This window comes from Mustela lutreola, chromosome 4 (assembly GCF_030435805.1).
Source record: "Mustela lutreola isolate mMusLut2 chromosome 4, mMusLut2.pri, whole genome shotgun sequence".
Lineage (NCBI taxonomy): Eukaryota > Metazoa > Chordata > Mammalia > Carnivora > Mustelidae > Mustela > Mustela lutreola.
This window is the reverse complement of record NC_081293.1, coordinates 78,217,729-78,230,992: the sequence shown is the minus strand read 5'-3', so window position 1 is coordinate 78,230,992 and position 13,264 is coordinate 78,217,729. Positions and strand designations below refer to the sequence as shown.

Below are 13,264 nucleotides of genomic sequence, written 5' to 3'. Positions count from 1 at the left end.
CTGGGGTGAATGGCCCATTACAAAGTTAAAGGGATTCTTTGTTTCATTTTTGCGTAGGTTGGTGGTCACCAGTGCAGCTCTGCATTTTAATTTCCTACCTCAAGTCTTGTGCAATGTTTAGTTGCCATTGTATTCACTGAGACACCAGGGGATCAGAAAAATCAAGCAATGCTCCCCTTTACACCCCTCACACAGGTTAATAAGTCATTAACCAAGTTAGAAACAGAAATCCAGTTTTATTCACTTAAAATTCCAGTTTCAGTGTTGGGGGTATGGAACGTGAGCAGAGGACCACGCCATGATCTGGAAGGGACGAGAACGGCAAAGGAAAAGCGAAGTCCGTCTCAGCGGTGAGTGCGTGGGCAGGCTTTTATTAAGTGCTACCTCCCTCAGTGACAAAACGACTCCGTGTGCTCATGGCTGCGTGTTGAGAGAGGGTGTCTTCTTCACGTTGCTGCCTCTCTGGACACAAGCAGCCATGCCATCAGGAGGACCTCAGAGAAGTCATAGGGCTGCGTGCGCCCCTGCACAGATGGGACTGCTCCTTGCCAAGGATGACCGTGTCCTTTTTGCTGGGCAGGGGGCTCATCTTAATCCAAATCCTGTGCATTCCACTGGTCACTAATGAAAACAAAACAAAACAAAACAAACCCCATGTGTCTTCATTCCCAGGAGAAATTTCACCCACAACTCTAAAACACTGTTGCATAAATGACAACAGACTTCTTGCTACTGGAAGGATATAGCACCGAGAAGTCAAAACCTTCCATCAAGCATGTTAAACCTGGGGAAAAACCAGCACCTCCCTGATAATTTAATTTTTATGAATCCATTATAGTCCTCTGCATCTTTCTTTATTCAAGTCTCCCTTTGGCTGACTCTTTGCCCTACTGTATGCAACACAAATGTTTTTATTACTGTTTTTATTAGTTGCATTTGCAGAAAGAAAAGAAACACTTTTCACCCCCTAAATATTTATGACCTTCCAGTGAATGAGTAGTTGGATTTCATATCCTGTATTTGAAATGTTGGATAATCTTGAATTCTTCTGTCTGAAATGGGAGAAGCGATCTTAATTGGAAATGTAAGCAAGTTTGGATCAGAAATGAAAATTGCATATGTGGATTAATATTACAGTGACAAAATTCAAGCCTGCTGTTAGCTATGACATTTTTTTATTTAAAAAATTTAGGCTCTTTCTCTATATTGATTCATGTACAGTTGAAAGAAATAATACAGAGAGATCTCCTGTATAACCTTCACCCAGTTTACAGATGTTAACTTCTTGCAGAACTGTCACAATCAGAATATTGGTGTTGATAAACTCAAGATACAGAGTTTTCCTACCACCACAAAGATCTCTCCTGTTGTCCCTTTCATATGCTCATGCTCGTCCTTGTTGCCGCTACCACCTTCTTAATTCCTATCAACTATTTTTAAAAAGATTTTATTTATTTATTTATTTATTTGACAGACAGAGATCACAAGTAGGCAGAGAAGCAGGCATGGTGGAGGGTGGAGGGAAGCAGACTCCCTGCTGAGCAGAGAGCTCAATGTGGGACTCAATTCCAGAACCCTCGAATCACATGACCTGAGCCGAAGGCAGAGGCTTTAACCCACTGAGCCACCCAGGTGACATCCTATCAAATATTAATCCATTTTCCAACTCTGTAATCTTGTCATTTCAAGAATGTTACATGACTGGAATCATACAGTATTTATCCTTGTGGGGTTAGCTGTTTTCTTTTTTTTTTTTTTTAAGACCTATTTATTTTTTTCGAGAGAGAAGTGTGAGAGAAAGAGAGGGAGACAGAGGGAGAGAGAGAGGGAGAGACAGAGTGGGGAGGGCAGAGGGAGAGGGAAGGGAATCTCAAGCAGACTTCCCTCTGAAGTTGAATGTGGGGCTCAATCTCAAGACCCTGAGATCCTGACCTGAGCCAAAATCAAGAGCTGGCCACTTAACTGACTGAGCCACCCATGCCCTGGATTAGTTGTTTTCACTCCCCATAGTTCAGTGCATGTCATTCAAATCATTGTATGTGTCAGTAGTTTCCCCTTTTTAATACCGAGTGTATGGATATACCACAGTCTCTTTATCAAACTCACCTGTTGAGGGACAGACATCTGTGGTGTTTTCAGTTTGGAGCTATAATGAATATAGCTGCTATGGACATTTCGAGTGAACACAAATTTTCATTTCTCTGGGAAAGTGAACCCAAGTTTTCACTTCTCTGGGATAATTGCCTAGGACTGCAATTGTCATATGATAGTGTTTTAAGAAACTGCCAAACTTTCTAAGGGGAGCTGTATGCCATTTTACCTACTCCCCCAGCAATGTCTGAAAAATCCAGTCTCACCAGATCTTTGGCAGGTGTTTTTACTCTTCTTACTTTTAGCTATTCTGACAGGTATATACTGATCTCTCATAGTGGTTTTTGTTTATATTTCCTTAATGACTTATGGTGTTGAACATCTTCTGAGCATGTTTGCCATTGGTATTATCTCTTCAGGGAACAGTTTGTCAAGTCTTGTTCTTGTTTTCTATTTTTTTGAGAGTTCTTTATATATTCTAGATACTAGTAGTTTGGGGATATGTGGCTTGAATATAATTTCTCCAGGTACCATGCTTTTTATCCACCTAACAGAGTATTTTTCAGGAAAAAGTTTTTGAAAAGACTTTCCTGTCAAGGACGCATGGACTCTTCTCCATGATAGATCCAGTGCTAGACCATAAAACAAACCTCAGTAAATGTAAAAAGATTGAAATTGTACAAAATATGTTCTCCAACCACAATGGAATGAAATTATAAATCAACAGAAAAGAAAATTTGGAAAATCCCCAAATATGTGTCAAATAAAACAGTCTTAAGTCTTAAACAACCAATGGGTCAAGGAGGAAGTGACAAGAGAAAATTTAAAAAATATTTATTTTTTGATGGAAGAAAATGGAAACATGACATATGAAAATTCATGGGATGTAGAAAAAGCAGTGGTCAGAGGGAAATTCAGACCTATAAATATTTACATTAAAAAAATTAGAAAAATCTCAAGTCATTCACCTAACCTTCCACCTTAAATGAGTAGAAAAAGAAAAACAAAGTAAACCCAAAGCAAACAGACAACAGAAAATGATGAAGATTACCATGGGAACAAATGAAATGGAGAGTAGATAAACAATAGGGAGAATAGGTGACACAAAAAATGGTTCTTTGAAAATATCAATAACATTGACAAATCTTTATCTTGAATGACCAAGAAAAAATGAGAGAAGGCAAATTACTATAATCACAAATAAAAGTGAGGACAATACTACGAACCTTACATAAATAATAGGATTACAAGAGCATTCTATAAACTACTGTATGCAAACAGATTAGCCTCGATGAGCTAGAAGTGGAAAACATGAACACCAAAAATGAGAAACATCATTGAAAGAAGACAAATAAATGGAAAGACATCCCATGTTCAGCAATTTAAAGACTTAAGAATGTGGTATTCCTCTGATTGGTCTACAGATTCAATTAATTCCTGTCAAAAATTACAACTGCCTTTTTTGTGTAAAAAGACAAATTTCCTAAAATTCCTGTGAAATTTCAAGGGACCCTGAAATAGCCAGAACAATTTTTAGAAACAGAAGTTGGAGGACTCACACTTCCCAATTTCAAAACTTACTGTAAGTTTACAATGTTACTACAAAACAATGTGTTGCAGGTACAAGGGTGAACATATAGATTAATAGAGTAGACTCGAGAGTCCAAGAATAAATTTGTACATCTGTAGTCAATTGACTTTCCACGAGAGTGCCAAGACCATTCAGTGGGGGAAAGGACAGTCTTTTCAAAAAATAATGCTGGGACAACTGGATATCCCCTTGCCAAAGAATGCAGTTGAACCCTTACATCACACCATAAATAAAAAATAAATCAAAATGACTCAGACTTGAGTGTGAAAAGATGACACTGTGAAATTCTTGGATTTGCAATGAATTCTTAAACACCAAAGTCACAAGCAACAAAAGAAAAATTAGATCATTGAAATTAAAACCTTTTTACACTGAAGAACATGATCAAAAAGAGACAATTCCACTCTGAAGTATATGTCCAAGGACATTTCAAAGAAGGTTTTCAAACAGAAACTTGTGCATGGAGTTCGTGTTCCTAGAATCATTATTCATACTAGCCAAAAAGTGGAAACAACCCAAATGTCATTATCTGATGAATTGACAAAATGTCATACATTATACAATGGAATGTTATTTAGCCATTAAAAAGCATGCTACATGCTACAACATAGATGAACTTTGAAAACATTATGAAAAACTAAAGAAACCGGACATGAAATGCTGCATATAGTGTGATTCCATTTATATGAAATGGTTGGAATAGGCAAATCCATGGAAACAAAAAACAGATTGGTGGTTCTCAGGGGCTGGAGAAAGGGATAAACAGGGAGTTAATGCTTAATGGGTATAAGGTTTCTTTGGGGAGTAATAAAAGTATTCCAGAATTAGGTAGTGGTGACGGTCACACAACATTGTGAGAGTATCAAAAGCCAATACATTGTTGCTTTGAAATGTCAAATTATGAATTTTATGTTAAACAAATTTTACCTAAATATTTTTAAAAGAAAAAAGTAGGATAAGTTTGTGTGGGTCTATTTTTGGTTCTCTGTTCTGTTTCATTGATCTATATGTAATTCCCTCCACCAATCCTATACAACCTTCATCAGTGAAGTTACATAATAAGCCTTGAAATTGAGTAAATTCCCACTTCTTTTTGTTTCAAGATTGTTTTAGCTATCATTATTTTTCTGTCCTTCCATATATTTTTTAGAATAGTTTCTATTTATAAATGTATATTTTTGCATCTAAGTTCTTGGGGAATTTTCTGAAGCTTTCTCCTCTCTCCCTCCTGTTCTCTTCATCCCTTCCTTCCTTCTTTCCTTCTCTTTCTTCTCTTCTCTTTCTTGTACTGTCCTTAGTTTTGTTAACAGAATAATGCTACCCTCATAAAATGAACTGGGAAGTAACCTACTTTTCTAATGTTTGGAAAAGATTGCTTCATTGGTGTTCTTCCTTAAATATCTACAAAAAAAATATTGTCGAATTTTGACAGAAATCGTGCGAAACCTTTATGTCAGTTTGGAAAGAACTGGCATTTTTACTATACTGAGTCTTCCAATCCATGAATATGGTACATCTCTCCATTTGATTAGAGCTCCTTTTATTACTTTCATCAGCATACTTGTACTCAGCATACAAGCCCATATATGTTTTGTTAGATTTAACAAAGCCTAAGTATTTCCTCTTTTTTTTGAGTGATTATAAATATATTTTTTAAAAATTTTGGTGTCCATTGTTAGTACATAGAAATACATTTCATTTTTGTACACTTATCTTGTACCCTGAAACCAAACTGAGCCCACTTACTGGTCTAGTTTTTGTTTTGTTTTGTGTTCTTTTTGTAGATTCTTTGGAATTTCTATGTCAATTATGTCATCAGCAAATATGTACTGTTTTGTTTTATTTATTTCTTTCAAAACCGTATGCCTTTTACTTGCTTTACTTATCTCAGTGCCCTGGCGAGAACTTTAGCACTGTGTTGAATAAGAGTTATTAAAGTGGACATATTTGTATTCTTCTCAGTCATATGGGGGAAGCATTCAGTCTTTCACTATTAAGTGTGATGTTAGCTACAACTCTTTAGTAGATGGTCTTTATCAAGTGAAGAAGTTCCTTTCTATTCCCATTTTTCTTAATACTTTTTTTTTTTAGTTGTGAGTCAGTCAACTACTTTTTTCTGCACAAATTGACATAATCATGTGATTTTTTTTTCTTCTTTAGCCTGTCAGTATGATGGATTACATTGACTGATTTTCATATGCTAAACCAGACTTAAACTCCTGGAATTTCTCTGTAGTTCTACTGTTTCTTTATTCTATCTTTGCCAGGCTTTGGTATCAGGGTAATGCTAGTTTCATAAAATAAATTGGGAATTGTCTCTTCCTCTTGCAATTTCTGGAGATGAATGTGTATAACAGGTTTTTGTTCTTTTTTAAACATGTGTTAGAATTCTCTAGTAAAAGCATCAGTGTTTGAGTATTTGTTTTATTTTTTATTCATTTATTTTGTTTGTTTATTTATTTATTTATTTATTTATTTATTTTATTGTTTTACTTGAGGAGTTTTTAGATTACCAATTGAATTTCCTTAATAGGTAGAGGGCTATTCAAATGATCTATTTCCTAAGAGATAAGTTGTAGCAGCTAGTGATTTTTGAGGAATTGGTCCATTTCATCTACATTATAAAATTTATGCATACAAAATTATTTGTAGTTTCCTTTATCCCTTTGATATCTGCAGTGTTGGCAATATATTGGTAACTTGTGTTCTCTCTCTCTCTCTCTCTTTCTCTCTTTTTTGGAAGGTCGTGTGCAGGTCAAGCTTGCTAGAGATTTGTCAACTTAATTGACATTTTCAAAAAACTGGTTCTCTATGTTTTTCTCAATTTTTTATTTTGTTTTCAATTTAACTGATTTTTATTCCTTATTTTTTTCCTTATGCTTTCTTTGGGTTTCTTTTGCTACTGTTTTTCTAGATTCTTGAGGTGGAAAATTAGATTAATTTGAGACTTTTCCTCTTCGGTTATGTATGTACTTAGTGAATTTTCGCCACTGATTTAGCTGTGTCTCACCAGTATTGATATGTTCTGTTTTCATTTTCTTTCAATTTAATTCATTTTCATTGCCACTGAAACTTTATCATTGAAATTGGCTATTTAGAATTGTGTTGTTTGGGACACTTGATGGTGAAGTCAGTTGAGCATCCAATCCTGGTTTCTACTCAGGTCATGATCCCAGGGTCGTGGTATTGAGCCTCACCTCGGACTTTGTGCTCAGCATGGAGACTTCTTGGATTCTCCTTCCCTCTCCCTCTGTCCTTTTACTTCATGGTTGCATGTGGTCTCTCTCTAAAATAAACAAATTAATCTTAAAAAAATTGTATTGTTTAGTTTGCAACCATTTGAATATTTTCTTGTTATCTTTCAGTTATTGATTTCTAGTTGGAGTTCATTATGGCTGGAAAATACACTTGGTATTATTTCAGTTTTTAAAAATTTGTTGAGATAATTTTATGTTCCCAGTTATGTTCTCTATTGGTATATGCTTGACTGTGATGTATCTTGGTGTGAACTTCCTTGAGTTTATCACCAATTTCTCCTCTTCTTATTGAACTCTGATGACCAGAATCTTAAATCTTTTGTCATAATCCCACAAGTGTCTGAGACTGTTTATGCTATTTCAATCTATTTTCTCTCCTTTATTCATATTATTTATCTATTGTTCTGTCTTCCAGTTCATTAATTCGTTTCTCTATCTCTGTCATTTTGAAACTGAGTCCTTCCTTTGAGTTTTTTATTTTGCACATATATTTTGCATTGTTTTGTATTTGCTTCTATTGTATATTTTTACTTAGAAAATTTCTATTTGGTTCTTCTTGTATCTATTTCCTTTCTGACTTTCTATTTTTTTTGTTGAGATTCTATTTTTTCCTTTGTTCCAAAAGTATTCTTAGTTGCTTATTGAAGAATTTTATGAACACGAATTCCAAATCTTTGTCAGATAATTCCCTCATTTCTGTTATCTCAGTGTGGCATCTATTAATTGTCATTTTTTACTCTGAGATCTTCTTGCTTTGCATTATGACAAGTAATTTTCTATTAAAATCTGGACAAGATTCTGGGTACTATGTTATGAGATTCTGGATATTATTTCAGCCTTATGTCTTAACTGGCTTTCACTGACACTACTCAGCATTGCTTTGTTACCTTCAGGTGGGGTTAGAAATCAAAGCCCAGGCCATCAAAGGTGGCTGTATTGACAAAGACCCTCCCACCTTTTTTTTTTTTTTTTTATGTGAGAGAGAGAGAGTGCACAAGTGGGAGGGGCAGGGGGAGAAAGAATCCCAAGCAGCCCCACAGGGCTCCATCTCATAGCCCTGAGATCATGGCTTGCACCAAAAGCAAGAGCTGGATGCTTACCCGACTGTGCTACCCAGCCACCCAAAAGACCTCCCACCTTTAGTTTGGGATCCCAAACAGCTAATCCCTAAGGTACTGGGAACCAGAACTAGACCATACCTCCCAGATGGTAGCAAGGTTGGCAGTTCGTGAATGTCTGTCCTCAGGCAGAGCCCATGATGCCAGCTGTACAACCCTATGCCCTCAAGAAGTTTCTCTCCTGCCAAGTCATGTGAGGCACATGGTGACCCAGCTGCCAGAAGAGCAGCGCTGGCTTAGAGAGAACCAGTATGTCAGTGGCAGCAAAAATTAAAGATGCGAAACAAACCTGAAGGAACCTTGTGTCTGTATCCAATTAAAGAGGTGACAGTGTCCTTCTATTTCAGCTCTGGCTACCTTCTTTTGTCTAGATTTTTCTAAGGCCATCCTGTCGCATGAATCGAACAACAGTCCATCCATAACTCCATTCTGAGTTTGCTGTATTAACAGACACCCATCAAACTTCTGATTCCAGCCAGTCACACTTCCCCACCGAAAGAAAAACAGGAATAATTCTCCCATAAATAGTCTGTGTGTGCTGACAAATGGGAATTTGAAGCAGTATAATTAAATTGTTGTTCAATTATTTAAGTGCCTCCGGTGAAACCGTGTAAGAGAGAAGGTGCTTGACTTAGGGAGACATATCAGGAGGTGAGAAAGCAAAATTTGAAGGGCAGAAACTAGTGTAGTTATTTGCATTCCACATTAACATAAGGGAAGATACTTTGGAGTAAGTCAGTCTATCTGGAAAGGCCTATGGCTAGACTGTTGGTCTGTGGCCCTCAGGACAATGTTGCCTAGCAATGAACAAGGACTTGCCAGGCAGGTGCTGGGAAGAGTATGTGCAGAGAGACATACACCTAACATGTACCAGCATTCTGTACCCCCCTGGAGACTGAGGTGTGAGATACAAGCCCCCATTTTCTCTCTGAGCAAACAGAATTGATGTTTATGCAATCGGACAGTTAAGGCAGAAATCCAATTACTGAGCTAATTAGCACCTTTGAGTGATAAGCACCAAATGTAGGGGAGGAAAACACTGGAGAAAAGCTCAAATGACCCGGTATGGCTGACAGTTCACCTTCTTAGAGAGTCTGGTGGAGAGCCAGAGGTCCTGGGGTACCCAGGCAGCTTGGCTTAGTTATTGCTGATCAAATTTAGCACTCTGAACCCAATAGCCTTTTGAAAAGATAGTTTTCCAGTTAACATAATTTTAGAAAATGTTTTAATTCCCCGAGGAATATAGTAAATGAATTTCTTTTGGCTCAGCCCCACTTTAAAAATTGTTTATTCTGCTGCTAAAAATTCCATTCATCCTAGGTCTTCAGGTGAAATTAAAATTCCATTTAGGGACTTCTTATGCCAACATGGGATTTCGGCCTTCATTAGAAAGAATTTTGTTGTTTGCTGTATTTTTCGCCACCCTGGGCTCTTTTATTTTCAAAGCTGATCCGAGGGTATTTGGAAGGAAAACTGAAGCAATAATAGAACAGAGTGGTGGGGCTAACAGCGTTTTTGAGATGCAGCCAAATAGTTCTCCTCTCCAGTCCCACAAAGCTCAAACAGGATCTCACCTAGATGCTTCTCAAGTATCTGAAACAGATGGAAAAGGAGAATACTTTTTTTCTTAGCTCCATATAAATATATATTTTTAAATATTTTATTTATTTATTTGACAGAGATCATAAGTAGGCAGAGAGGCAGGCAGAGAGAGAGGAGGAAGCAGGCTCCCCACTGAGCAGAGAGCCCGATGTGGGGCTCGATCCCAGGACCCTGAGATCATGACCTGAGTTGAAGGCAGAGGCTTTAACCTACTGAGCCACCCAGGCTCCCCTATTTTTTTTTTTTTTTTAATCTCTCTGATTCCCAAGAGACAAGTTCACAACAGAATCCTGTATTCTGAGATTTTTTATAAAGATCCATATCTACTAAGGAGTGCTTGTCATTTATTAAATCACACTCAGGATGTCAATGATCACCTTTAACTCTAAGTTGGAAGTTGGTGGAGGCTAGACTCTTTTCTTCTTAGACATGAGAGAAGAATTAACATTAGAAACAGCATTATTTGGGGTCCTTCATTTATTCATGCTAGTTGTGAGCAAAGGTGGGTCTTAATGTTACTCAGGGTCTGGAGTGAGAGGCAGATATAATCAAATAATCACAAAAAGAAATATACGACATGGTAGAGTCAGCCCACCAGGTTCAAATCCTGACTCCACATTTATGTGTGGTTTGGGAACTGTAGTTAATTTCACTGTGGCTCAAGTTCCTACTCGGAGGGAATGGGTATAATAATAATACCTACCTATGAAGGTAGTTGTAAGGATATGATGAGTTAGCTCACGTGGAGTACTTACATAGAGACGTGTTACAGGACTATTAGCTGTCATCACTATTAGTAATATTAACTATGACAGGCTCCCCACAGGAGAGGTGCAATGTGTGAAGGAGCATATGACATGAGTCTCACCTAGAGCAGGGGTCAGAAAGGCTTCCCTGAGAGCAATACTGGGGCCAGACTTGAAGCACTAGAGGAGTCTGTCAGGAAGGCAGACGGGGTAGAAAGGACTCCAACTAGAGGGAGGACGCCAGAGTCACAAAGGATGCCAGGGAAGGCAGGGTGACAGGAATAGGAGGTCAGGGCAAGCTACAGATGTAGAAAAAGGCTAGCGTGGTTGGAGCAGAGAAAGGAAAGGCAGGGGCCAGACATGCAAAAGATCAGTTTTTTTCACAAATGTGAAGAGGACATTCATTATTGTTCAGATTTGTATGTAAGCCGGTATTCGATGGTATATTTCTAGTGAAAGCCCTTTCTTAATGGCTTCAGTCAGTTTAACCGTGTGAAATTGCCATCTTTGTACATCATGAACAGTTAAATATTCAAGGTCATGTGGTTGAAGTCAATCTCCTATTTCATCCTTCAAAGGGTGTTGAGACCACCACTGAAGATCTGAAACAAAAAGACACAGAATGCCTGGGCAGCTCCATGGTTAAGCATCTGCCTTCAGCTCAGGTCATGATCCTGGGGTCTTGGGGTTGAGCCCCACGCTGGGCTCCCAGCTTAGTGGGGAATGTGCTTCTCCCTCTCCTTCTCCCTCTGCTTCTCCATCTGTCTCTCCCTCTGCTTGTGCTCTCTCTAGCTCCCTCTCTCAAATGAATGAATTAAAAAAATCTTTAGGGGCACCTGGGTGGCTCGGTGGGTTAAAGCCTCTACCTTCGGCTCAGGTCAAGATCTCGGGGTCCTGGGATCGAGCCCCACATCGGGGAGGAGCCTGCTTCCTCCACTCTCTCTCTCTGCCTGCCTGTCTGCCTACTTGTGATCTCTGTCTAATAAATAAATAAAATCTTTTTAAAAATCTTTAATGGATTAAAAATATAAATAAAAGGACAAAGCAGGTCAGGCACAGTCTCTAAGCAGAGCTATTGCACTTATAAAGTGTTTCTGGGACACATGAAGGTCAAGGATGGCTGAAGTATTAGGGCAGAAGCGGGTTGATAGCATGGGCACAGACAGTTCCTTGGGGACACACCATTGATCAGTCACCCCTCAGAATTCCGGAGTGAGTCCGCCCACACTGGCTGTCTTCAGAAGCAAGGGGCCACATGGGTTGACTGGTGTACTTGAGACTCTGAACGGAGGTGAGTTGTCATAATCGGAGAGATTTAAAACTGGTTCTGATGGCTGTTTGTCACCATGGCTGCAGACAATCTGTCACCTTCTAGTTGGTAAGACCCAATTTCATTCTTGGGCTTCAACGGAAGAGAGGCCTGGAGGAATGCGCCCACTGCTCCAAAGCAAGTGGTGGTGATGCTGATCGCTCACCAGTTTTCTGGGATCAGGTGGAAGAGAAAGATGCCTGTGTGGGTACCGCTTTTAAAATCAGAAGGTGAGTGACATTCCATCGGCAATCCAAGTGCTTGCTTTCATTTTATGGACCTGGTGCTCTAACTTGATAAGGCACAAGGCCGGTCTCCCAATCCTGAGATGTCATCATCTCTCCCCTCCCTGGGTTTCTTGTAATTTTCCCTCTTTTCCTTATCGTGAGACCCCTCTCCCTTCCTGCAGCATGTCCTATAGGAGTGATCCCCCTCATTGGTGAGCTCCACGTCCCCTGCCTTCTCCACAACACAGCCAGTTCCGCAAACCAACTCTCTCTCCTCTGTAGTGTTCTACTTGTGACCTTCTACCCTCTGTGTCCCCTTCTAGTACATGAGGTATGGATAATTCCAACACGAGACTGGTGGTCAGGTAAGCAAATACCTTCTTTCTTACTCTTTAAATTCCTTATTAATTCCCTTGTATAGATGGCTTCCTTCAATCCAAACGGGGGATCACTCTTTTTAGTCACTGGAAATATGTCTGGGTAATGAATATGCTGGCCAGAAAAAAGAAATGATACAGATAGACAGAGCAAGCCTCCTGACTGGGTTTGGAAATACTCTTCTCTGTTACCTAGACTTGTTATGGTCCCTGTTCAGTTTAAAGTGACTGTCAATGAGGACATCTTAGTTTGTGTGTGGCAAAAGGCAAATATGGATTCTAAACCTTGTTACTGGTCTTGTAGCAAAAAAAAAAAAAAAATTGTCATCAGTCTTACAATGTTCTCAACAGCAAACCATTCCTGCATGTAGGGTCCTGTAGTCTTCAGAAACTTCATTCAACATTAAGCTGTGGAAGGACTTACCTGCTAGGAAATCATCTTACTTTTTGCTTTCTCCATTCTGTTACATTTTTAACTATTCTACCTTTTTTCCTCATATCAGAATGCAGAGTTAACCCATCTCTATTTTTATCCACCTCACTCTCGGCTGTGCCAAAGGTTTTGTCTAGGAGGAGTGGTATCATGTCACTATCTACATCTGAATTGCATGTACACGATTACTTTGAACTCATAATTAGAAATGGTAAAATACCTGGAGAGACAGGCTTATTTTTTGTTGAACTAAAGTTCAACTCATTGGTACAATGTGGGGGCACGGGGGGGCTGATAGGCTACGAGTGTCTCTGATGCGCAGCCCTGGGACTCTGTGACATTGCAGGGCCGCCGACACAAGGCGTACGGACAGAGACACGAGTGCGTCTTCCCTCCAGTTATTCATGTGGCTCCATGGTCAAGGTGTTCTTTCTACAAAGACTCCACTTTGGTGGTTGAAATTGTTTTTGTTTTAGTTAAATATCGAACAGTTTGGAGAATTAAGCAAAAATT

At 38.8% G+C, this 13,264-nt stretch overlaps 1 protein-coding gene across 1 annotated transcript in view; it reads left to right on the top strand.

The window, feature by feature from the left end:
• Window positions 1–298: 298 nt before the first annotated feature.
• The window catches only part of LOC131830137 (pecanex-like protein 2), a 67,967-nt gene continuing 55,001 nt past the window's right edge, over window positions 299–13,264 (top strand). Inside the window, 1 exon segment of the mRNA XM_059172514.1 lies at window positions 299–350. Coding sequence (XP_059028497.1) covers window positions 299–350 — 52 coding nt within the window.